Source organism: Triticum aestivum, chromosome 4D (assembly GCF_018294505.1).
Source record: "Triticum aestivum cultivar Chinese Spring chromosome 4D, IWGSC CS RefSeq v2.1, whole genome shotgun sequence".
Taxonomy (NCBI): domain Eukaryota; kingdom Viridiplantae; phylum Streptophyta; class Magnoliopsida; order Poales; family Poaceae; genus Triticum; species Triticum aestivum.
In genome coordinates this window covers 53,262,474-53,289,067 of record NC_057805.1, presented here as the reverse complement: position 1 = coordinate 53,289,067, position 26,594 = coordinate 53,262,474, and the positions used below count along the sequence as shown (strand labels likewise).

General features: G+C 46.2%; 3 protein-coding genes across 5 annotated transcripts; 1 reads left to right on the top strand and 2 right to left on the bottom strand.

The window, feature by feature from the left end:
- Positions 1–6,229: 6,229 nt before the first annotated feature.
- On the bottom strand, positions 6,230–8,159 carry LOC123099588 (uncharacterized). Its single transcript, XM_044521718.1, has 2 exons — positions 7,364–8,159; positions 6,230–7,257 (listed from the first exon to the last, which is right to left on the bottom strand). The coding sequence occupies exons 1-2, from the start codon at positions 7,486–7,488 to the stop codon at positions 6,666–6,668; spliced, it is 717 nt and encodes a 238-aa protein (XP_044377653.1). The 5' UTR covers positions 7,489–8,159; the 3' UTR covers positions 6,230–6,665.
- A 232-nt stretch (positions 8,160–8,391) lies between these two features.
- LOC123096148 (50S ribosomal protein L25) lies at positions 8,392–11,740 on the top strand. The gene is made up of 3 exons (XM_044517771.1): positions 8,392–8,811; positions 9,368–9,497; positions 11,286–11,740. The coding sequence occupies exons 1-3, from the start codon at positions 8,437–8,439 to the stop codon at positions 11,492–11,494; spliced, it is 714 nt and encodes a 237-aa protein (XP_044373706.1). The 5' UTR covers positions 8,392–8,436; the 3' UTR covers positions 11,495–11,740.
- Positions 11,741–21,007: 9,267 nt separating this feature from the next.
- Positions 21,008–24,663, bottom strand: LOC123096146 (protein ASYMMETRIC LEAVES 2). Of its 3 annotated transcripts, none has more exons than XM_044517768.1 (4): positions 24,409–24,663; positions 23,995–24,139; positions 22,625–23,807; positions 21,008–21,382 (listed from the first exon to the last, which is right to left on the bottom strand). In XM_044517768.1, exon 3 carries the CDS (start codon positions 23,681–23,683, stop codon positions 22,829–22,831), a length of 855 nt encoding a protein of 284 aa, XP_044373703.1. In that variant the 5' UTR covers positions 23,684–23,807; positions 23,995–24,139; positions 24,409–24,663; the 3' UTR covers positions 21,008–21,382; positions 22,625–22,828. The 3 variants fall into 3 exon arrangements, with proteins under 3 accessions (XP_044373703.1, XP_044373704.1, XP_044373705.1); XM_044517769.1 differs by having other exon boundaries at positions 22,625–23,799; XM_044517770.1 differs by lacking the exon at positions 24,409–24,663 and having other exon boundaries at positions 22,625–23,799; positions 23,995–24,386.
- Between the last annotated feature and the right edge of the window lie 1,931 nt (positions 24,664–26,594).

Sequence of the window (26,594 nt, the reverse complement as noted above, 5' to 3'; positions counted from 1 at the left end):
GTAAAAATGTCCAAACGAACCCCAAAAAATTCAAAAATTAAACACAACACTCATGTTGTTCTATGTTGACACTAGAATTTTTTTGGAAGCAATAAGAGGCAACGGATATCGTTTCATCCCTAAAGGTGGCACGTTCCCTACCGAAACCATCACGCTTGTTGTGAGAAGCTTTGGTTTGGGATAAGCTTATACCCAAAGCTGCCCCAAATGGGACAAAAAATTTACAACGGCATGTTGATGCCGCTCCATGATAGCATGCCAAGTTTCATGAATCTCAGACGAGTTTTGGATTTACTAGAATTTAAAAACCAAGTATCTCAATGTTTGCGGCCGAGTGACGGTGGCAGGGTGTTTGACATTCATTCCCATTTCTTGCATGGGACCTAAGCATGCAACCAAGGACACAAATTTGATTTTTCAACCAGTTTATATGCACTGGAGCATGTGCATGTAGTTCAAATTTGAATTATGCACCTGGAATGCCTACAAAACCAAGTTAATGTATAAAAATGTCCAAACGAACCCTGAATAATTCTAATTTTTTTGACGACACACCTATAGTTGCATGTTCACTGTAGATAAAAGTTCTAGCAATTCAAATACCATCCTTTGTAGTTGTGACCCCATTACGTAATGCAAATCAAGACAAAAAATCAAGTAGATCGCACACAGTTTATTATCACCAACCTTGTGAGATGCAGCACAAAATATCTTGGAGCACCGTCGGAGTGTCAAGCACACTAGCCCGCTCCTCAAAATATTATTTAACTGTTCAATTATCGTCGGTGAAAGATGGGGACGTGGACCCGCGTCATGAGGGCAACTTCGGAGGCCCACTCCAGCGAGAGCGCGGCCGCAGCCGCCTGGCGCGTGCTAACAAGCTTTGTGAGGGCGACCGTAATCTACGTCCGGGCGGCCAAGGCAGCCCAAATAGCCGTTGTTGCTTCTCAGGCGGCGGCACAGCATCTGCCTCGGGGATAGCAACTGGCGAGAGCGGCACAGCAGCTGTCTGTTCTGCAGCGGCGGCCTTAGCCCTGATGGAGGCCGCCCACGACCATGTCGAGGCCGTCCACGCCCAGCTCGTGGCATTCACCGCACAAATCGAACGAAGCTTCTCCGATAATAGTCGGCAACCCATGGCCGAAGAGTTGGCAATCGCCGAGAGAGTTTGAGTAGCCGTCCGTTCCTACGCGGCATACCTTGCCACGATGGAGCCCGCGAAAGCCCAGATCGCGGCCGTCCACGCCCAGCTCGTGGCGGCCTATTCCAAATATATGGCGGACGCGGATGACGAGATGCTTGCGGAGTATGGTGCAATTGATGCCATGGAGCCCCTTCCCCAGGAGACCGTCAGGCGCGAGCTGGACATGGAGGCGGCGGCGGAGATCGACGAGCACCAGCCGTAGTAGTACTCTTTTTTTTGTTTAATTAAGAGCGTCGGTCTTTAATTTTTTAGATTAATGTTTAGGTCAGCTAGCTCTGTTTAATTGCTGAACTTGCTCGATTAAGAAGTGTGGGTGTGTTGTAGTCTCCTTTGTGTACCCAAATTATGCAATGACGTGGATGACCACTGTAACCAGGGAAATTCGAACCAAAATTTTTGACATTCAAACTCATCACACACGGGTTAAGCTATCTGAATCGTTCGTGATGTTCACATATCGTACACAGTTCTGAATAAGGGACCGTGTCTGATGACACTTTGCACGCCGGTTTTTTCGCTAAAGCGATTTCAAATTTTCGGCTTCCGCGGAAATATCTACCTCCCCGCCCCTCTCCCTTACTAAAAGCCACATTTCCCCTGTTTCCGCCTTCCTTTCCAAGTTGAAACCTTCACTCCTTGCTTGCAGCACCGCCTCGTCGTCGGTGACCCTCCTTCACGCTGCTCGGCCTCGCCTATCCAGGCAGGTAATCCACACCCGACCCCCATCCTCCTCCTCCTTCCACATCCCACATGCCCCGACCGCTGGCACGAGCGCGACACCTTCCACCCAAATCACCGACCCCTCCACCAAATAAGCATCGCCCTAAGCCATGGTGCACGTAGTATAGCCAGGATCTCAAGGAGCATTTGGCAGCGGAGAAGCAAATCACGGCCGCACGCGCGGATGAGGTCGCGATGGCTGCCATTCGTGCCGACCCCCAGATCTTGGAGAAGCACCTTGCCATTTGCTAGCTACGTCGGTTAAGCATGCTCGGTTTACCCATTGCGTGTGCTGCTCCTGCCTTTCCTTCACAAATTCTAGTGAATTGTGCTATCTAATTTTACCATGCAATCTGTTGCTCTAGTGTATATGTTCTATATATCGTGCAGTGTGGTGCTCACTTATTAACTGTTTTGTTAATTAGTTGTCGTCTTCAGTTAACTGTTTGGTTCAATTCTGGAACTGTGATGTTCAATTCTTCAGGCTGCAATTTTGTATTGTCTTCCATGTGAGAAATAAATCGAATTTATCTTTACAAAATACATGAGAAACGAATACAATTGCTACATTTCCAAGTTGTCAAGCATGCTTGGTTTGATTATATATTGTGCAATGTGGTGCTCAGTTAACGTTTGGTTCATTTGTGTTGTGGTGTTTAGTTAACTGTTTGGTTCAATTCTGCAATGCGATGTTCAATAGTTGTGGGTGCATTCTGTTATTGTATACTATGTGAGGAATAAATTGAATTTGGTTGTAGTAAATACATGAGAAACAAATACAATTGCTATATTTCCAAGTTGTTAAGCATGCTTGGTTTGGTTAACTGTCTGATCTTCTATTAGGAGTATATTATATTGTGCAATGTGGTGCTCAGTTAATATTTGGTTCATTTGTTGTGGTGTTTACTTAACTGCATGGTTCAATTCTGTAATGCGATGTCCAATTGTTGTGGCTGCATTCTGTTATTGTATACCATGCGAGAAATAAATCGAATTTGGCTGTACTAAATACATGAGAAACAAATACAATTGCTATATTTCCAAGTTGTTAAGCATGCTTGGTTTGGTTAAATGTCTGATCTTCTATTAGGAGTACGTTATATTGTGCAATGTGGTGCTCAGTTAATGTTTGATTCATTTGTTGTGGTGTTTAGTTAACTGCTTGGTTTAATTGTGCAATGCGATGTCTAATTGTTGTGGGTAGAATTTTGTATTGTTGTGCATGTGAGGAATAAATCGAATTTGGCTGCACTTAATACATGAGAAACATATACAAGTGCTATATTTCCTAGTTCTTAATCATGCTTGGTTTGGATAAATGGGTTTTCCATGTGGCTTGAATTAATCTGATGAATCTGCAATGTGCTTATTTTTCATCAACATATTTTACTGATAGCATGCGAACCCTTACTTAACCTGATGACTAACTACCTTATATGTGTTGCAGGGAAACAATGGGAAGCACTGAGGTTTACAATCGAGGTTAGCACGTGCATGGTCCGTTGTCTAATAGCACATTATTGTGCAATTGCAGGAACCATTCTAATATTTAGGTTTTTAACAATTTGGTCTTGCACATGTAGGTCCTGCTGTCAGAGGTTTTGACCCACTGTTCGACCCTTTTTGCATATGGGGAAATGAGTTGTCCATGAATATCAGTCAAGTCAAGAAACTCAGAAAGATTGTTAGGATAAAGAAATTAGCGACAAAAAACAATAAGATCTTTGTCTGCACAATGAAGAAGACATCAGTTCACTACAGGATGGTACTAACTATTATACCTTGCCTTTTTTATTCCTTTGCCCCATTTCCAATATAGAGAAGATATTTATGCACATCCTTGTTTTCAGGCCTTTCCAAAGTAGTTCACTGATGATTACCTCTCAAACCACATGTATGGTCAGGATGCGAGGAAGGTATTCATACAACACCCACGGTTTAATATTGAAGTGTTCCTGAAGGGGATGAAGGATGGACGGTCAATCATCCACAGGCACTGGCCTAAAGTTACAAAGACCTTCAACATCAATGAAGGCTCAATATTCACCTTCCGCTTCAGCAGTTTTCCAGATGAGATGCATCTGTCTATGTACCGTCTATGATGCTAATTTCGAAAGGTTATAGATGTTGCATGTGAAACTTGGTGCTGGTGTAGTTGTGTAATGGGGTGGCTGAGTGCTGAAGCTATATGATGTTGTACTCTGATGTATTTTAATTATGAAAATGAAATATATTGTGTGCTTAATATGAAATGTCAATTAGATTAATAAATGGATTATTAATAATCGGACAATTAGCTTGCTAATTGGGTTTTTCTATTACAAACGGTTATTGAGAAAACACCGTGTGCGATGCATTCAATAACGCACACAATTTCTAGGAATAAACCGTGTTAGATTAATGAACAATCACACACGACATCCTCTTGAAAACTGTTTGTGTTAGGCCACCTGGCGCAAACGTTTACCACATAAAAACTGTGTGTAATGGACAGCCCTTGACACACAGTTTCTTCTACGCACCGTGTGTGATGCATTCAATAACGCAAACGATAAAATTGTTAATACCGTGTACAATGGAAACGATATCACAAACGATTTAACGGGAAAAATTGTGTGTGATGTACTTGCGAACAGAAACGTTTTCCTTGGAGCGACTGTGTGGGATGTATATACGAACGGAAACGTTAGCGGTGACTGACTGTGTGGGATGTACTTGCGACTGGAAATGATTTCGCCTGTATAATTGTATTTTTTTGAGCTCTACTGTACGTATTTCCGTATTTGAGCGCTCGCCGGTCGCACACGACCTCATTTTGTCGAGCGTGTGTGGCAGGAGGGCATATCCCCGATAGTTTCTGGGTCGTGTGGGAAGACCCCCTATCGCCTACACTCACTAGGCGACGGTTCCAAATGTCGTCGCGGAAAGGGGTTAAAAACCGTTTGTATAGCACCTCACTGTACTAGTGTTGGGACATCCCCAGGGTGGTGAAGGTGGCTCAGATTCCTGTTGGTGGTCACCTAGCTGGTGTGGCGGCGACTTCTCATGTGTCGGTGCCCACTATGAAGTGCGCCGGGGCGGCGGCTCATGTTGTGTGACCTCTGCCAAACCAAATGATAATGTGCTGTTCACCGCACCCACCACTAACTTGAGCACTCACTACTACGCCCCAACCGGTCATAGTGGTGATTCATGCGGCTATTGCTGGTCAACGGGCATCTCCATCGTGGCTTTGCGGGGCCGTGTGGAGGAAGGACTTGGGGCTGATGGGGGGCGGGCGAAAGTTGCAGTGGAGAAGGAGGGCCGGGGGAGAGGAGGACGGGGTCGGCGGTGGCAACAACACGTGTTTATTTCTAACATGTCGTGCATGAGATTGTGCGTGCATACGGTCATATGCGAAGGGAGGAGGACAGGCGGGCGGGGCGGGGCGGGGGGGTGGTTTTCCGGGTCCTTGGTGCGTAGGTGGGGGGCGAAGGAACATTATGGCAGAAAAACCGGTAATAAAGAATCGAAAACGGGAGGCGGGTATTTGCTTGAAGAACGTTGGGGCAGGGAATGTGAACATGCGAGCGGTGGATACCTAGAGGGGACGAAAGCACGTATGGAGTCCCCTCAATAGTAGAGATGTTGGATGGGCATATTATATTATGAAGGTCTCATGTAGATTGGATGCACGCCAATACCACTTGTATTTTTTTAATACAAGCTTCATCTATATTCTGTTTTAGAAAATGGGCAACAACGGGTTGTTAAAGATGCACAATGGCACTAGCAAAAAGAATAGAGGACAAAATATATAAAATAAACGGTCAGATTGAGTAAGAGAAATCACTTTGTATAATATGAAAGATAAGATAGAAGGACAAAATAGGGGAATTTAGAGTCGCAAAATTTATATTTTTCATATCTATAATACATAAATAGTTCATCCCCACTATCCTATTTCTCTAAACATGTAAGTTATCCACATCATCATTCCTGCCACATCAGCAACGTACCTTCCAGTACTAAATATTTCTCGCATATGGTAAAGCCACATCATTCGTTGTTGTCCTCACCAGCGCTGCAGTTACTGCCACTGTAGCTTCGTACTACTTCCCACAAGCCACCAGTTGCATGCAGAGTTGACCTTTCGTCTCTCACAGTGCATGTAGACAAAACCGGCGAGGCAGACGGCCAGTTGGCTACCGATCTAAGCAGGCAACGGGCCACCCTCAAGCATGCTTTGTCCCTTCCTCTCCTCTCGGCACTGCTGTTATGAAGTCATCCCAATGTTTCATATTCAACTCACATATACAAGATGCAGTATCCTTTGTTATTTCTTTGAGAATTTCCTTATAGACGACCTAACATGCTACATCATCAACAACGCATGCAGCTTCTTACAAACTAGACTACAGATTCTACCAAAAATTAGTAATTATAGGTTGCCTAAATTTAGAATTACTTTATCACTAGAGCGACCGCCTTCATTTGTAATCAAGAAAAATGTCATTAATACTCTTCGGCCAGCATCTACTTGCAATTGTGCCATACCAAATCCTTAACATATTGTTCCGGTTTATAGGGTAATCACTTTGATCCATATTTTTTTATTTGTTACACTGACTATGAATTAAGGTATGCGCTGATACATAATTTCCGCAGCAACGCGCGGGGTATCATCTAGTTGTACAAAATAGTTTGCACCTAATAGCCAATACAATTTTCTGTTTTATATAGGGACCTTTCTAGTAGGGAACTATTTCACCCAACAAGGTGTGTACATAAAAGATGCTTCAATACGTCCACGTTGGCCAGTAATATCATCGTAATCCTTTGGGCATAAGTTACCCAAGTCTTCAATCTTCGAGGTATTCAAATGGTATGCCAATCCCCTGCTCAAATTTCTGTCCAATTTTCTGCTCAGAAAGACGATCTCTTTGAAAGGATGAAATCCAAGAATTGAATCATAGCCACCCTTGTTGATCGTATCTTCTGTATCTAAGACATCGTTATCAGAGTTCCATTCAAAATCCTCTTCTACTGCGTTGGTTTCATCGTAATGCTGAATGTACTTTTCTTCATTGTAGTTAACATCTTCTAGAATCCATGGACCATTGTTTAGACATGGCAAAGGTAACTTGAGGTCCCTATCATGCTTCTCTAGGATCCACTCCTTATGTCCATGTGATTCATTAAGGACCCACACCTGCAACTTGCATCCATTTTCAAGTAGCAAGGCATAATACACCCCTTTCTTCGAATTCCCAAGATAACAATTCGGGAAACTCTCGGATTCAAGACTTTTTGGTGGTTTAATGACATGATATGTGTTATCTGATAATGACAACCTGCAAGAAATCATATCATTAGCTAACACGCTGGCAAATCAAATAAGTGAAAAAAAGAACTACAATGAAATATTTGGACTAATAATGATGCTTAAGAAGTAGTTACCTTATAACAAAATATTTTTCGCAATGCACATATAATGCACCACACCAATAGACGGCGTGACGCTTATCCCATGAATAGTCTGTTGCCAAGTCAGACACAATCCCCGCAGCCTCCCCTTGTCGCATGAATATTCTTTCCTCCCATTACCCATTCAACGACGAGAAGACCAGCAGGGTCCATGAAGTAGGTGGCCATTCCGATTCTAACACCACGGGGTCAATCTCAACCACGGGGTCTTCAAATGGCTCTATGTCAAGCTCGATATACGGAATACGAGGTATCAAGAACACATGATAGTCCGATGACACCGTAGGATCAAACACAAGATAGGAATCCTCGAAGAAGCACTCCGCCCATAGGCTTTGGGGCGGCCGCGGTGGCAAGGGTGCCTCCCATCCTCTAATTGGGTTAGCCACCGCATCGTAAAGCAAGAGAAGACCGTTGCAGTGATCCTCCACACGGTTGGCGAGCCTTTCGCCGCCCCCAACAACCTTGATGGGCGATGGGCGGGAGAAGAATTCCGCATACGTTAGCTCGTTGAAGTTGATGAAGATACCAGCCAATGAGTTCGGGAGGAAGATGTTGCGCAACGCGCGGTGGTCGTCGATGATGCCCCGCCACGTCTTGCAAACGCACTGGGACGTGGCGAGGCTGCGTGGAGCGAGGCGGGTGAGGACACCCGCGAGCACGTCGTCGGGCAGCATTTTTGTCCGGTCGCTCTCTTGCTCCATCGCTCGACCGATCTTATGCGTAGTCGCTTAGGTTCTTTCTTTGAGGGAAAATGTTGTCAGGCTTCTTCTGTTGGAAAGTTGCTAAGCTTCTCGTGGAGCGTGGGCTCTTATAACGGAGGGACCCCTGCCGCTCGCGACTGTTTTCCGAGTCGGGGAGCCGCAATAATTTTCCGTTGTCGTGGAGGATGTCGAGATGGAGTCGGACTGGGCCAGCCACGGAGAAAAACTTGGGCCACCAAGACACGCGGGCCGGATGCGAGAGCGGAAGTCTAGGGGGAAGAAAAACCACCCGGGCAGCCAGACAAAGCCCATCTTTCTTCCCCTAAACCCAGAACCCGAAGAATGGCGCAGTGTCTCCGGGGCAAGGGCGGCGCCGCCGCCGTCGGGGAGGCGCTCCGCAAGGCGGCCCCGTGGCAGCGGGCGGCCTCGGCGTCGTACCACCACACGATCCAGGCGGTGCCGCGGGAGACGGCCGGCCCGCGCGCGGCGGCGCGCGAGCGCCGCAACGGCAACGTTCCGGCCGTGCTGCTCACCCTGGCCGGCGCCGGGCCCGGAGAAGGGGTCGCCCACCGGAAGCTCCTCACCACCGACAAGAAGCAGCTCGCGGAGATGCTGAAGCAGTCGCCGTACTTCCTCTCCACCCCGGTCCGCCTCCAGGTCCGCGCCGGCGAGCGGTCCACCGCCGTCGTGCACTCGGGCACCGTACTCCCAATCAAGGTATACCAGCGTTTCTCGCCTTTCCGGCTGAGATTGCATCCTTTGTTGAGTACGCATGCAGGATCTGCATCTTTGCGCTCCTTCCTGGTGGGGATGTTCTTCGCTCACCTTATGTTCGATGAAATGCTCATTAGTGTAATGCCGCTCGTAGTTTGCTGGTTGCGAAATGATAGGTAGTCAAAACCAGTGTGTACTTAATTGTACTTCCTTAGCAGAAGTTGCTCGGACATACCCACTCTCCTGATCATATCCCTCTCATTTATTTGTTGGGTAGTCAAACAACGAGTACCTTTCATCTATTTGTCTTGTGATCATAGTGTAGTTCGACTATGTAAGGTATCTTGCGCTTGCAGTAAGCTTTTAACATTCCTTTTTAGCTTACTTGTTTCCGCTCAAAATGTATTCCTATCTCGGGGAATCTCTTGTGGAGAACAGTTTTAAGCCTGTCCCAATTATGTGTGTAGAGAACCTTTGGAGAAATTGGTTGGATCTGTTGTTAGTGGAGGTTTGTACCATTAATGCATTGTGGGTGATGTTTGTGCTCTTGCGTATGCAGGTGCAGACAGATGAATCCACAGGGAATATATTGAACTTGGTGATGGTGGAAGCAGATGAAGGAACAATGCTGAAGGTGAATTTGCCCGTAGTGTTCAAAGGGGAGGATGTCTGCCCTGGGTTAAAGAAAGGTGCGGCCCTTCTCTTTTCAATTTTTTGGTAACATTCCTTTGGTATACTCGGTAGTCTACATCAGTGAACAGTGGGTCTAGAATGTAAGATGACATATGAACCGAAGCATTTCTCATCAAAACTGAAATAGTTACAAAATAATTCAAGTTCTGGATTTATTGACCAAGTCTATAGAAAAATATATTAATATCTAGAACACCAAATTAGTCTCTTGAGATTCTTTTCGAAATATATTTTGACACTATTTGTATTTGATGTTGTAGATCTTAGCACATTTTTCTATAGAGTTGGTCAAACTTAAGCTAGTTTGACTTAGAACAGACCTAGAACTTCAAATATTTTGGAACGGAGGGAGTACATGCTAAGAATAATCATCTTGGTAGCTACTAGATGCCAAATTACCATGCATGTACTGATCATATTAGTTATAGTAGTAAGCACTTGGTGTGCATATAGGATTTAATCCTATTTTATATAGCAACATAACCAGTTAAAGCTCAATCTGGCCATATTTAGCTTAATTCAAATGGTTTATTTCCTATTGCCCTAACATATATGTTTTTAAACCACTTTTCCACTGTGTGCTTAAGTATGGATTAGTACAAATGTCTGGTATCCTGTAATCTCCTTATTTATTTTGTTTGTTGAGATGTTTGCCTGTAAATACTAAATTAGTCCCTCCATATCCGAATAGATATCCTTTAGGCCTTGTTCGGTTTCGTGTGGATCCGAGTGGATTGAAGGGGTTTGAGGGGGATTTAAACCTCTTATTAGTCAAAATATGAACCAATCCTTGCCAATCCCCTCCAATCCTCTTGGGGAGAGGATTAACCGAACAAGGCCTTAGGACATCGAGACAGTTCAATCCACACGTTTGTGACCTTTAGGTCATTGTTATGGAGCATGTGTTGTTGAAAATCATAAAAATATTATGGCATTGAGTTACTTTGATGAAAATTCTGTTAATATCATTACCAGTTGAAAAATCTGAATAATTTCTGAAGTTTGATTTGACATTTTTTAATATAAACAGATCGATTTCTGGATATAAACAGATGCTAATTACGGTTAGTGAGAAATGACTATGGAAGTTCCATAATAACCATCATTTTCCATGGGCATTCCCGTAAATGAATGTTGAACAGTCTGGAAGTTCCATAACAATGTATTACTAAGTGTAGGCACTTTAATAACACAGTACGCTTTTGGGATTATCATTCTTTTTATCACAACAAGGGGCACATGTGTTCTCTATCATTTACTAGGCATCAACCGTGGATATGTGGTCCTGACCTGGCACTGTTTGTATTGAAAGCTCTGATCTACACAACCATTACTTTGGTACTTGTGCAATGATAAATCACACTGAACATGTGTTTCCAATTCGGAAAGTGTGGTCAGTTTAAGAGAGCAGCAAGTTTCTACTCAACTTGCGCTGGCCTAAATACCTACTTCAATTATCTCATATTGCTTCAAAAGCCACTAAGCTGACATTTTGAAGAAGTTTGGTCCTTGTCGTACAGTCGTTAGGAATTTGGCTCAAAGTTCCTATAGAAACCATTATTACATTAGCAATCTGGTTATGATTTTATAAGCTTACAGCGAGCGGCTTACGCTTATGCTCGAAGATCTCCTGCCAAACTGACAGTAGTTGAAGAAAACATGCCAGCACTCCTTTTGTTGTAGATCGACCATCTAACTCTTGCTTTGGTGTTCTTTGATGTACTTTTTTCTTGATGGAACTATTCTATTGCTGACCTAACTCTCAAATTCGATCGAAAAAGCAGGTGGCTTCTTGCAGAAAATCAGGACCAGCTTGGTGTATCTCTGCCCGGCGGAGCACATCCCTCCAAAAATCGAGGTGGACCTGACAAATGTTGACATTGGGGATAGAGTGTTAATGCAGGACATCCCTGTCCATCCATCGCTCAAGTTACTGAGTAAAAACGAGACGATGCCCGTCTGCAAGGTCCTGTCCTCCAAGCCAGCCGAGTAGGAACCCCGTGCGACCACCTAGAGCTGGAGACACCTGCCTACCATAGGTGGTACGTCGGCCTAAGAATTTAATCCCTCTATGTGCTTGCTTTTGGTATCTACTTGCTAGGCTCCATTTTGCTCATAGTAGATTCAAACAAGTTTATTGTGTTCAAGATACGCGCGAAGAGGCTGAAAAACAGTCCCCATGATCAATCTCGGCTGTAATTTGATGAAATAATATCTCTGCTTTCTCAGTTCAGCGACATGGATGGCGTTCTTGTAGATTCTTGGTTGCTGTGTGCTGGGTGATGATTTTTAACTACTACTACTAGTCTACTACTACCACCACTAGAATGCTAGGGTTAGCTCATTCATGCCCTCTTGCTGCCAATCATGGCTGTTACAGACAGCTCTGCGTCATGATCAATCTTTGCGCGTCTGCACGTATTGAATGCTTGAACCACTGGAGTGAGAGGATGATGAGCACAGCAGGCAAGCCCACCGTGGTGTCACTGAATCATTGGTAGTAGCTGTGGTTGTTTCTTCTTTGCCTGTACGGCCACCTTTTCGAATTTATCTGGTCCTGGGTGGGATTCGGATTGAATGGGCTGGGTTTGGTTCTCCAGCAGGCCAGGTGCTTCACGACCTGTGTGTGGGATCTACAGTCACCGTCCCCTATCTATTCTGCATTCTGGGCCTGCTGCCATTTGGACCACTGCGTTATGTGATCATGCTGATCCTCTTTCCCACGTTGATACTAGCATCTTCAGGCGTTTGGTCCTGTACCCCAAAAATATAGGTAGTCACATTCACAGTGCAATGCATAGCAACACCAACTACCTAATACTACTACGCAGGCTCATCAAACAGTTCGGCAGATTACCACGCGTTATGCACCACTTTGTTCTCAACTATTCCAGTTTCAGCAAACAGAGGCTGGCAGGTTACTTTGTTCTCAACTATTCCAGTTTCAGCAAACAGAGGCTGGCAGGTCAAAGCCGTAGCATGCGCCCTGTAATTTTGAATCAGGGTAAGACAACTTTAGCTAGCAGCCTCTTTTCTTTCTACCCAACTTCAGAGCATGGTTAATAATATAGGCAGTTGCTGGCTGTAACATGTTGCCATGTTATTTATAGCCAATGTAAAAGCCAACACGTATAATAGCTGGCTATAAGAAAGTATTACTTTGTCAACGTATGATCCATCATCCATTCTCACAAAGTTTCTTGAAGCTCGTGCTATAGCAAGCTGTAGACGTAAGCGGACTGTAAGAATTTAAATATTATATTATTACTGAGTTGGAAGTGAAAGAAGAGAAGAGAGAAGAGAAGCAGGCTGTTCTTACAGTCCGCTTACATCACTTTATTATACTTGCTCCCTCTTGTCCTTGTGCCCACACTGCATTTGCATTAAACCAGTAGGCTGGACCCTTTACTACTCTCTAGCTATGTCCCCTTCAAAGTAAAGCCCCGTAGATTAGTTTAGAAAGCATAATATGTTTTCTTTGTTCTCATGGGAAACGGTTTGGTGTGAGTTCGTACTTCCTCCGTCGGACTCAGTTCCCCTAGCCTATTGCAGGGTGTAGTTGGGTTACTGATAGATGGGCCAACTTGTTTTCAAGCCCATATGTCAGTGGCCTAACTGCGTCCTGCAGTACGTCAGGGGAGCTGACTCCCCTCCTTCCGAGTTTATTAGGCCCGTGGAGGAGGGAGCTCGTCCATTTTTATTAGGTCCATCCATCGATCAGGCTGCCAAAGAGCAAAAAGTCTTCGTTCCTTTCTTGGCCTCCTCAGCTTTTCGGTTCGTCTTCCGAAGCACAAATAATTTTCAGCTGTTGGCCGGGAGCTTGTGAGCTGTTAAACTGTTAAACTGAGCCTATTAGTATTCCCTAGCAATAACGCCACGCAACCCAGCCACTGCATGGGCTTCTAATCCTTCTTTGATTGGACATGCATGCACCATGCAGCGGCCCTTCAGGGAATTAAACTGTGTGTGGTTGCATGTGCCTGAGAGCATGGTTAATAATATAGCCGACCGGTGGCTATAACATATTGCCATGTCATTTATAGCCAATGTAATAGCCAACATATATAATAGTAGGTTATAAAAAAATACTATTTTTTTACCACATGACTCATCATACACTCTCACATAGGTTCTTGGAGCCCGTGCTACATGCGGCTGTAAATCTACAGTCCGCTTCTCCTTTCTCTCATTTTCTCTCTCATCCAACTCAGCAAGATATAATAACCCCTAAAAAAAGCAAAAATATAATATTTTAAGCCTTACAGCCCGCCTACGTCACCTTATTATACTTGCTCTGAAACGGGATTACTTGGGGTAGTAAATAACGTCTGGGAATCGAAGGGGCAGCGCTTGGGGCATCTCCAACGGGTTGTATGTTAGTTTTGTTGGTAAAATGTTCATGTCATCAACCAACAAGCTATCATACAACTACTCCAGTGGGTTGTATGTAAGCTATCCAATAGATGGTGAGAAAATAAATGTGGTTGTTCTCTATTTCACCTTGGAGCTTGTCCAAAGGTTGTTGGTTAATCTACATACAACTTTGCTCTCTCTTCATATTTAATACATGCCACATCATCACTATATCCTAGATGGCAAATTTACCAACACCTATCTTACAACTGTTGGAGATGTCCTTATTCCAGAGAATTAATCATTGTGCGTTGGTACCTGTGTTTTGTCTAGGGCCTAATAAACTCGGACAGAGGCAGTATTTGGAATCAGATGAATGCATGGTGTGGTGTGGCGTGAAAAGCAAGGCAGGGGGCGACGAAACGGGCAGAGGAAGGGAAAGAGCGCTGCTTTGTCTCTTTGGACGAGTGAGTCCGATGATTGACGTACGCGGCACTGAAATCTTGAAGGCTTGGAATTTACCATCCATCCATTCCGCACAACTACACAAAGCCCCAGCAGAGTCAGATGAGATCTCGACACCATTGCCATGCAGTGAAGACAAGGGGGCGAAGAAAGCGAGACAATTCCGACTGCCTCGGCGGTCGCGCAAGGTTGGTGCTGGTAGGAGCAGCTTAGCAATAACTCCAAGCCGCGGCCAGGGCTGAGGAGGACCAGGAAGGCAGCAGGGGTCCCCGTCTCTGTTACCATGTATTGACAGATAGAGCTACGCGCTAGCGCTAGCTCTGCATTCAAGATTCATCGGATTGCTCCAGCCCAGCGAGCGTACGTACGCACGTACGTGGGCGAAGAATTTCTTTCTCCTCCCCACTGGATTTGCTCGCCGGTCGGCCGTGCGAGCCCCCACCCCACGCCACCCACGCCATACGGTCGGATCGGAGCTTGGAGGTGAGATCGGGAGAGGGCGGTGGCCGGCCAGCGCCGGAGCTAGCTCAGGTGGGGGCCTTGCCCGGCCGGTTGGCCCTTCTGCTGCAGTGCTGTTTGAGTGGCTTCACCAGGACCTCATGTAGATTGTCCGGGTGATGCATGCGTAATTCTAGTTCAGTTGCCGCGGCTGGTGAGGTGGGCAGTGAAGACGGGGGTGTGGATCCCGCCGGACCGCTGAGAGAAAGCACCATGGTGGACTGGACGGTGACCGGACCACGCGCCGGAGGCGACCAAGCTAGCCGGTCCTAGTCGTATCAATTCATTTCGCGGATTTTGCTAGTACTATTTCTTTACTGCGCATATGTGTCATGCATCGCCAAACTGCCAGCCAGCCACTCGCACATCTCTAGACATGTACTGCTTTCTAGTCAAGAACTCAAGATATAGAATTAGCGTTCAAAGTCAATCTGACGTAGAGGTAACGGTTTCTAGCTAGTCAACAGATGCTAGCACATGTTTTCACAAAAAATAAAAAATAAAATGCTAGATAGTACTCCCTCCGTCCCAAAATAAGCGACTCGAGTTTGTACTAAAGTTCGTATAAAGTTGAGTCACTTATTTTGAGACAGAGTGGGTATGAGATAGTTTTTTTAGGCGAACATAACAAAGCCGATATATTAAGTAGCACATACCCTTAGTCCCTTACAGAAACACTTTTACAGTTTTTTGAGGTGTTGGAGTCTTATTCCTCCTGCATCCTTGTTGCCGCGTCTGGACCTCCGCCTCAACGGAGCAACCTTGGTAAAGCACAGGAATTTGTGAAGAGTAAAATGCATCATAAGTCCTAAAACTATTCGAGGCGTGTCAGTTTAGTCATATAACTTTGTGGCTACAGTTTTATGTTCTAAAACTATTGGAGGTGTGTTGGTTTAGTCTTATAACTTCAAATCTGCAGGTCCTAAAACTATTGGAGGTGTGTTGGTTTAGTCTTATAACTTCAAATCTACCGTTTTAGATCCTAAAACTATTGGAGCTGTGTTGGTTTAGTCTTATAACTTCAAATCTGCAATTTTAGGTCCTGAAACTATTGGAGGTGTGTCGGTTTAGTTATATAACTTTGAAACCGCATGCCATCAATGGCATAATGGTTTGAGCTCCATCGAGGAGAGTAGACTGGTCATCTCAGCCTCACCCTGCAGTAGCAGAATGATATGTAGCACAACGTCCAATTGCTACCCACATGTGGCTGTTGTTGGGGCTGCATCACTCTCATCGACCTTTGCGCCAGCTTTGCGGTTTCCACGCACTCCTCCGCGTCGTCCGGCAGCAGCGATAATTCCCCACATGTGGCCATGCTCGTGCCCAAACAACAACTTGCACAACCAGCTCTACGACAAGGGTGTCGGGGCAACGACAATGTCATGAGAAGAAAGAGGGGGAGGTGGGATGGCGTCCTTCACCCGGATTGGCTTGGGGTCTCCTCGGCGGCCGCGCCAAACCTCAGCGAGGCTGCACTGCAGCTCATGGCCACACAGGTGGCGGGCGTGCAGGTTGCGACACTGCAACGTGGAAGCATATGGATCACTTTTGGGGAAGTAAACACATATGAATGGACTTATTTGAAAAAATGCACCATAGATGCTAGCCATGCAACATTAGGACCCGAGATGAATAAACTTACATAGTTTTGTGACCCAAAACAGCAGTTTCTAAGTTATATGACTAAATTGATACATCTCCAATAGTTTTAGGACCCAAAACTGCAGTTTCAAAGTTATAGGACTGAACTGACACACCTCCAATAGTTTTAGGACTTGTGATGCATTTTACTCATTTGTAAAAGCAACTGTCAAAAATTCGTCAATGTAAATCAGAAGATGTCGACGGCCGCGGTTTGCTTAGCAAATCGTCGCCTTAAAGAAGAAAAGTTGAAGAAGGCCTGTAGACCGCCCAGGTCCGGCCAGACAGAGTCAGGGAACACAAATCTAACTAGGCCTAGGCGGGCCAGTCCCCGTTGGTCAGAATTGAAGCCGAAGAACCAAGATGTACAACCATGTTATCACTCTGCATGATAGTGCGATAAACCTGCAACAGAAAAAGTTACATCAGGAGAACTAGATTTGAGGACATATGATCCTCCACATCTCATATTGTTTTAGGATTCTCCTTTTTGGAGGCTATCTGTGGCATGCAGGAAGAGCACGAGCTGCTGCAACAAGGGTTAGTCGGAGAGACCTTATTCCAGGTTGCTGCCGCCAATGCTACAGCAGATCGTCCGATCCCTTTAGGCCTCTCCTAGAGTGTGTAGGTGCTTATATGAGGTGCTATGTGTATGAAAGAGTTCAACAATTAAAGTTTTTTCAATGCATAGAGTTTAGCTTCTTGTTGCTAAGTTTCCTTCATTTAATTGTTTAGCAATCAAACTCTCCCATGCGAAGTTGTTTTGCATAGATGTACATGCTTATGCTTGACAACATTTCTTTTTGCAATCATGCGATCATCAAAATGATATCTCGCATCCTAAATTACTTTGCCAGCTTTCACCCATGTTATTCTTAGCATCGGTAATTTCTTTGCATATCTCTCCTCCCAAATTACCTTGGGGCACACTGTAATGTTTTCCTTCCATGCAAATCGAGCCGTACTGCCCGCCGTGGTACGCGATCCTGCTCCGCTGATGCCACGCATATATTGGCAATGACAATTAATTGGTGCTGATAGTACTGTGCCGCCTCATGCGTTGTTTGCACCAGCCTTTTCCTGCTTCCGAGCTCTGAGGATTTCTGCACGTACGACCACAGCGCTATAATGGGTCAAACGAACCCATCACAGCTAGCTGAAGGCTTTACATTGGGACACCTGATTTAATATGATTGCACGTACACACACCCAAAATATAAATAAATAAATAACTCTTCATTGGTCGGCACACTAGATGGTATATATAGATGATTTATTTTTTATTTTTTGAGAAGAGATGGTAAATGAAATTAAGCTTGCACACATGCCCCACGGTTCACGTACGAGATGTGCATGCATTGAGTAGATCTAGTTGCTTGTATGGGATCATTGAACAACGAAACACGCAACATGAGATATTTTTAATTATTACTAGTAGTACTAGTTAAGAAAACTGTGACTAGGTTGGGGAAGGACGAGAACTCATCCTAAGAGCATGGTTAATAGTATAGCCAGCTGCTGGCTATAAGCCAGTGTCATGTCATCTACAACCCATCTTATAGCCAACATGTATAATAGTAGATCAAAAAAATGTACTTTTTTTTTATTATGTGGCCCACATTTCATTCTCACAAAGTGCCTAGGAGCACGTGCTAGAGCTGGCTCTTCACGAAGAGCCCGCTTACCTTCTCTCTCCTCTTCTCTTTCCTCCAACTAAGCAGAAATATACTAGTTTATTCCTTATAGCCTGCTGACTCAGCTCTATTGTACTTGCTCTAACTGTTGGAAAATGCATTGATTTCAGCGCAATTAATAGAAATATACAAATCAAATTCTATAATGTAAATAACCCCAAACTAATATGTAATTATAGTCTTTCGCTTCGTTTTATAGACAAGGCCTAACGAAACTAAAGGAGGAGCCAGAGACAGGACCCCAGATGGGAGCACACAATACTGAGGAGCACACATACCATAGGCCACACCTATATAAGGCCACGGGCAATACAAGAACAAAAGAACATGAAAAAGAGACACTGCTAGACACCGACAAAGTTGTTGTCCACTCAAGCACCAACTATCGAATGCAGTGCATATAGATGGAAGAAAGCAAACTCACGAGGAAGGTCTTATTTTGCATTGAAAAGGGTGGAGCTCGTCGTGGTACCATCCGTCCATCGGCCAAAGAGGACCTCATGCGCACATCTAGCTTTTTGTCGTCTGATGGATCATCGCCAAAGGGTGGGACAACATTGGCTAACGTTGGCGTCACTGCAAACGACACCATCTAGCCTGATTATCACCCAAGTAACAAACACCTATGACATGTGGTCTCACCAGCCACCGCACATCGGGTAGGGGAGGGGGAGGGCCAAGACGACGCCTAGATCTGGAGCGTGTCGTCAGCGACAACTTATGATATTGTATATCGTCGCCCTCACGGCCAAGATTGCATAACCATACCCGCATAACAGGCACCGTCCGCTAGGACGTCGCGGTGCACACTACCTAGAGCTGTTGCTCTGGACTAGAGGACCAACCATGCCCGCCTCCAATACTATACATAAGCACAAAAATAGTATGAACCTAGTTTTGTGAATGTAATGCCTATACTAGTATAGTACCATTACATTTGTGATGAGTAATTAATTATAATATTTTTATGCATGTATTCTATAAAAGAATTAATGTTCCAAGATTCACAGATTAGACATTGTCCTAGAATGTGGATCGCCCTAATTCTTTTTCGGGAGCTTTTGAGTGGAATGTATCACTTATAAGATAGAGATATGTCCCTAAAAAAAAATTAAGATAGAGATATGAGACTAGACAACGAGATTACGAGATATACCTTACTTCTCTAAAAGATGAAAAAAAAATGAAAGAATACTTATATTACGAAGTTATCTATGGTTATTCCCATGCTAGTGTTCCAAAACCCAAAGGTTGAGGGGACTAGGTCTTGTGTATCGGTGACTGAACAGGCTGGGTGGGCATGTGCAATCTGGCTAGCTATGATCACTAGGCTTTGGATTGTGGCGAACAGGGGCACACACGCACACTCATGCATGCAAAGCTTAACATTGGTTGCACGTTGCATAGTCATGATTTCAGCAGCACGGCTAGCTAGAGATGTACTCCCTCCGTCCATGAATAAATGTGCATCTACCTTTTGTCTCAAGTTAAAGTTTTAAAATTTTAACCAATTATATAGAAAAGGATAGTAACATATATGACATCAAATTGGTGTTTTATGAAAATACATTTCAAAACGGGTCTATTGATACTAATTTAGTGTCATAAATGCTGCTACTTTTCCTAGAAAGTTGGTCAAAATTTTAAAACTTTAACTTAGAACAAAAACTAAATATACACTTATTCATAGATGGAGGGAGTATGCATATGTAGCTAGGCACAATCTCTGGCTTGGTTAAGTTGTATCTTTGTGAAAAAGGGACTCGATCACCTATAGAATCATGCCATCCATAACAGCCGTGCTAGGTTACGATATTGAAAGGAAACTGCATATAATTAACATAGGCATGAGCCTACGCAGCAGTACGTATACTCCACACGGTGTATTAAACTAGTACTACGTAGTACTATAAGAGAAAATGGCTAAGAGCAATTCCAATGGGGCGACCCATTTCGTCCGCGGTCGTCCGTTTGGGTCGGCGCGGACAGAAAAGGCGGCCCAACGCGCCGATCCAAACGGACGCGCGTCCGTTTTTCGTCCGCGGGCGACCCATTTTTTAGCCTGATTTGCGTCGGCGCGGACACGCGACGGACGCGCGCGCGGTCGCCTACTCCTGTCCCCGGGCCCGCTGGCCTGTGGCACATTGGCCTCCCTCCTCCGTCACCGACGCCGCCGCCCATTTTTGCGGCGACTCTTCCAGCTGCCGCCGCCTCCACATCCGCCCAGCAACGCCGCCCCTGCCCCCGTCGCCCGTTGCCGCCGTTTTTCCGCCGGGGAGCAAACTGGTTCCCGCCGCCGCTTCCCCCACCCCACAGCCGCCCGCGACCAAGAGCATGGAGTAGCGGCAACATTTGAGCAGTTCACTCAGTTTCATGAAGACATGCGTGATTGGGAAACTCACGTGCAACTGCAAAATGATTTGGTTGAGCATATGTGGATTCATGTTGGCAACCAATAAATGTATCTTCTTTTATTCGTTTGCAAAACTATGTGAAACATTTTTATTTTTATTTGGCCCGTAAAACTATACTATTTATTTGGGCGGACTATTTTGTTTGTTAAATTTTCATTTCACAATATGTTGAATGCAATGTAAAATTGGGCGGCCAGCCGGCCATGCCTGCACATATGGGTCGGCGCGTTGGCGCGCTGCCGACCCATATGAAAAACAGGGCGGACGCCGGGCGGGCAGCCGACCCAAACGGACAAAAAGCGGACGAAATCGCCGTCCGTTTGGGTCGGCCTGTTGGAGTTGCTCTAACTGACCCCACTCTTTAGCACAGGTAATGGTTCCAAACAAATGTTTATCGCTCAAAGAATATATCCTAGAACAAACGAAGCAAGCCAAAAATCAAAGCGCAAAACAAAACATCATGCTATAGTGAACTCCATGAACAGAAACAAATCCGGAAGAGAAGAAATATATGTAGCCACTATACTAGTCGAAAAGCATAATGCAGAAGAACTAAAAATCTTTTGCTGTTTTTCTGCTTAACTTTCTGGTACGTAGTCTATTTTTTTTATGCTTGCTGGCCGCTAATTCTCCCTGACTGTGCCCCAGCTGCATGCTTCACTGTTTGCTCCCCTTTGCACGCACACCTTGCATGCATGTTTCACTGTCTCTATCTGCACCTCCCTTCATAAGTTTCTCTTTGCTACCTCTGTTTCTGGTCTGCATTTATTTGGCTGTCACTCTTGTGAGGGATAAAGGCAGCTGATGAAGAGCCTGACAAAGCACATTTCCAGGAGTATGATATGTCAGTGGCTGAAATCGATACTAGAGTTTAGCAGCAGTCATGCATATGCCCATTCTCAAAATCTCTGAGATGTGCAGAGCTGGGCTTTTGTGTGTGTGTGTGTGCGCGCGCGCGCGCGCGCGCGTGTGGGTCATAGCTACAGGCTATAGCCAGCCCGAGAGAGACCGAGAGATCATTGTTTGATACAGTTATATGCCAATCGTACTACTTGTTTGCATGCATTCTTATTTTTACAACATGCATGCACTCTTATTTATTTATAAGGTATCAGAGTGAATTACTTCATACTTTGATAACTTAACTACTAATTTGACAGAAAAACACACAAACCGGCATGTGCAAATTCAGAGTCTGACAGTCAAAATATATAAATAAGAGAAATGCAATTCTAGATCTTGTAGGTTTTTAACATGGCAACTACATTGTGCATGCTCTCCAGTGCCTGTCAATTGCTGACTAATTAACAACACAAGCATACATGATTCTGTGACAATCTAGATCAGGAAATGATTATCGTGTAGATGCAGTAAATGAGTATATTAGCATCCAACAATCCAAATCTCAATACATCATCGAAATCACCATTAATTTCTGGTACATACATAATTTTTTGTTCAATATAATCACGCTAATAATATATTTTTCCACCAAAAACCAATGGTAACTTTTTTAATCCACTCATAATTTCCTGACCCAGATCTCTGAACGGTGGTAGCTAGCAAGGATTATCAGCTCTATAGGGTAGCTATACTACGCTCCTTGTTTACTGCTAAACCAATTTGGCATGTGAACCATTTGTATAACATTAGGGCATAGTAGGAAGTTAATTAGGGACTAGACTATTTTCTTCACAAAATTTCTGCCATCCTGTGGAGTTGACTAGCACACACCACATGTACAGGTCAGAGCAGTAATCTAAGCATATACTATGTGCAGTAACTTTGGAATTAGCACACAAGTAAACAAAGTAACTGGCGTGCGCACACACAACCAACTCGATGGACTAATGAGAGTACTAGTAGTACTTTGACCAACAAATAATGAACCATGAACATTGCATCATTATCTTTCGAGAATCCACATTTCTTTCTGCTATTTTATGGACTAATGAATCGTTTCAAGGAAATTAACATAGTTTTGCAATAATGAATCCAAACACAAAATAATGCAACAGAGATCGTTCTGAGTGTGCTATGTATAAGAAGAAATACCTTGAGCAAGATCACCAGCTTGTCCGCCTCCGGGAGCCATGGATATGCTTTCCGGGGAGCCATGGCGATGCCAGTTCGATATCGTATGATCCGCAAGAAGACGAAAAGACTCGAGTCCAACAAATGAACATCAAAGAAACCGTGAAAAAAAACAAGCTAGGGGGGAAATATCGACACACGGCGAAGGAGGCGGGAGCATGGCCATCAGGCCGGCGGGGCGCCCCCGCTCCCCTCGTCGCTGCCGTCCGTGTGCTGATGACGCTGCTGCTGCGGCGCGTGGGACATGTCGACGTGGGAGTGGCCCGAGGACTGCGGCGGCGGGGACGGCTCCTCCATGCGGTAGGTCAGGGCGGAAGGCGACGCTTGCTGCTGGATGAGGAACGGGGCGGTGCCGTCGTAGGCCGCGGCCTGGGGAGGCTCGACGGCCACCGTTGGCCCGGCGGCGGCCCCGCCGTGGACGTTGGCGTAGGTCTGGCGCATCATCATCATCTCGTGCTGCTGGTGCTGGTGGTGATGCTGCTGCTGCTGCTGCCCGGCGCGCGCCACCTCGACGGCGGCCGCCAGGTGCTGCGCGTCGGCGATCTGCTGCTGGTGGTACGGGTGCTGCTGCTGCATCGCCATCTGCTGGTGCGGGTGCGGGTGGGGCTGGACGAGGGCCATGCCGGCGGCGTACTGCGCGGCGTGGGGGTGCTGCACGGGGACGACGGGCGCGTAGGCGGCCTGGCCGATGTAGCCGGCGAGCTCCTTGCGCGCGTTGGCGATCTCCTCGCGCACCTGCTTGATCTTGAGCTGGAGGACGGAGATGTAGGCGACGCAGCCGTAGACGGGGTCGCGCAGGCGCGCCTCGGCCTCGTATGCGAGCGAGTTGACGGCGTCCTCCCGCTGCGCCACGGGGAGCTCGTTGAGCAGCTTGGAGACGTTGCTGGCGCCGAACACCTTGTGCACGTTGGCGAACTTGGCCGGCTGGTCCGGCGGGAAGTAGGGCGCGAACACGCACCCCTGCGTGCACTTGCGCCTCAGCAGCTTGCACGCCGCGCACGGCGAGTTCGACGACGACATCCCTCCGCCTCTCCTCTCCTCGGGAGAGAGAGGGCGAGCGAGAGAGGGAGATGGAACAAACCCTAGCTAGCAGCGCGTGGCTTCCGTCTCTATCTTCTCCTCCTCCTCCTCCCCTCCTGCCACGCTTAACAGAAACAGAAAAGGAATAACAAACTCAGATACGCATCCTAACAGAAATGCAGATTAAAAAGGGTTAGCTAGCGTTATTAATACGTCGCCCTCGTCGTCGACAAATAAATATCCCCCTTCGCTTTTTCGGAGGCTTTGCGCCCGCCCGGCGAGAACGAACGGCGAACACATTACGTACACACCTGCTGCGCGCTGTGTCTCGGCGGCCGGAGAGGATCAGATCCAAGCGTCGCGGTCGCGGGCGGACGGATCCTGGCCTTGCGGGCGCATGCCGGCGGCGCCGCCCTCGTCCGACGTCGGCGGCGAGATCAACCAATGCCGCTGCCGCTGCATCAGAAGGACAAGCCGCGGTTAGGGATCGGATAGGCGCAAGCATTAACGGAACGAGATCACGAAACCAGGAACCAAAGGCGCTGTAGCCCTCGGTACTCGCGTGGTTGGCGATCGATCGCGACACGGAGAGGGCCGGGAAATTAATGGGGGAGAGATTCTCGCGCGCGCGCGTTCCGTTCTTGTTTTCAGCAGGGGCCGGGGAGCGGAGGAGGGAGGGAGGGGAATAGGAAAAGGGATTTAGAAATGGGGGCGGGCGCACGCACCTCGTCCGGTGTGGTGGACTTGGATCTCGGCGATGGATTTGCGCCGGGTTGGGGGGAGGAGGAGGAGGGGGAGAGAGAAATGTACAGGAGGCGGCAGGACTACCCAGATCCCAATGAGGGAGGGAGGGAATTGTTTAGAGATCTCCTGCTCGCTCGCTCGCTCTCCCTCCTCTCTCGTGCGTGCGTGCGTGCCTCGCTTGCCTTCCAGAACCGAATTTTACTATTGCGGGGAGGGAGGGAGGGAGGGAGAGGAGCAGGAGGATCGGAGGGAGGGGATTATGAGATGGATGGATGGATCTGCTGCTATGTATCGTATCCGTGTGCATGCATGCGACAAAAGGTTGGGAGCCGTCCCTTTCTCGCCCGGGCATATTATTGGCAAGGGGATTTCTGTTTGTTTTGGGGTCTTCTTTCCTTTTCTTTTCGTTATGACAGTATACAATACTGGCGCGTCGTAGTCGACGTGAACGTCTCCTTCCACTGAACGGACATCGTCGAAAAATCTAAAATAAATGCAGAAAAATGTGAGCACCAATGTAAAGTCTGGGACTTGAACCCTGGTGGGATGAGATACCACCGTCCTCCAAACCGTCCAACCACTGATTGGTTCGCGCGCGTGTGTTGTGGTTTTGTGGACAAACTTTGAATATTTCTTACTTTGAGGTGACAGTGTAAAACATACCCCTATCTACCCTGTGGTTGGATGGGTGCTTCGCGAAGCATCTGATTTGCCGGCGAGAAAATATCACAACGAACTGGTCAAAATAAGCAAGACACACATATAAAACATACCCCTATCTACCCTAAAAAGAGAACTTACCCCAATCTACCTCTAAAAAACTGTAGCAAAACAACTGTCAAGCTGTAATAAATCCCAATTACTCTGGCAAGAACTAAAAAAAACTCTAAAAATTTCAAACACTGCATCTTTTAGTTTCTTGTATTCACATGTGTGATCAAAGAAAAAGGTCACTGTTATTCGTATTTTTGTCGGGTCATGCTACCTGTCACTGTGCTGAAGCTGGGGTCAGGGGAAAGTTTCAGGTGCTACCAGACTTCATATGCTACCATGATACATGATTTTGGATCGTTGGATCTCAGATCCAACGGCATCGGAGAAGCTATTTTACGTACGCGTAATTTTGAGACTCTTGAATGACTCTTTTGCAAAATGTTTAAGAGCTCCCAATAGCCATTCGATCTGAGATCCAACGGCTCCCAACAGTCTGTATCATGGTATCATCTAAACCTTGGTAGCACCAGATATTTCCCCCGGGGTCAGTGTCGCGTATGATTGTTTGACGCACCCTCGATTTATGTCACCGTATATCATCATCATTACCGATATGACAGGTTGGGTGTATACGTGCAATCCCTGACAACGACTATAGTAATTTTTGTCTTGACTTTGCTTGCACACCTGCATAAAGAGTTACGCAACGTGTTTTTTTTTAGGGGGAAGAGGTAGTAAACGTGTTGCTCGTAGTTCAGATTATTATTACTACGGCCTACGGGTGATAGCTACGGCGATCAAATACGTTTCCAGTTCAAATAAGGTTAGCCTACACGAGTTTGATACGCGGCACATTACAAATGCCACGGAGCGGGAGCAAGACCGCTAATTCGATTGATCCAGCTAGGTTGATTGGAAGTAATGATTGTTTCGATTAATTACATAACAATCAAGTTAGTGCAAATCAATTGGCCACAACACTTCGGGGGCAACTCTTAAGACTAGTCGCAGTGGGGAGTAACTTAGAGCAGTAACATACACATGTTACTAGTCTATATTACTTCCTCCATTTTTATATACAAGGTCATTATCAAAATTACAATTTGCAGTTATATAAGGCCACTAACACCTCTCCCTGCCCCCGCATCGCCTAACCTCGGCGACACGGGGGGCGATATGCCGCCGCCGGCCCAAGGGCCTCCTCCCTCGTCCTCTCTCCCCAGTCGCCGCCGGAGGCCACGCTCGTAGACTGGCCAGTGATGGCGGCGGCGGGGCTCTCCCTCTCGCGTGGTGGTTGCGTCTTCCCCTGGCGGCGGTGGTACACGGAACTGCGGGGCACCGGCGGCGTGGAGCAGCGGGTTCCCGGCGGCAAGTGTGACAGCGGCGTCAGCGCAAGCGCGATACCGCGGCAGAGGAGCCCCTGTGGCGGCGGCCCAGATCGCGGATCTCGCCG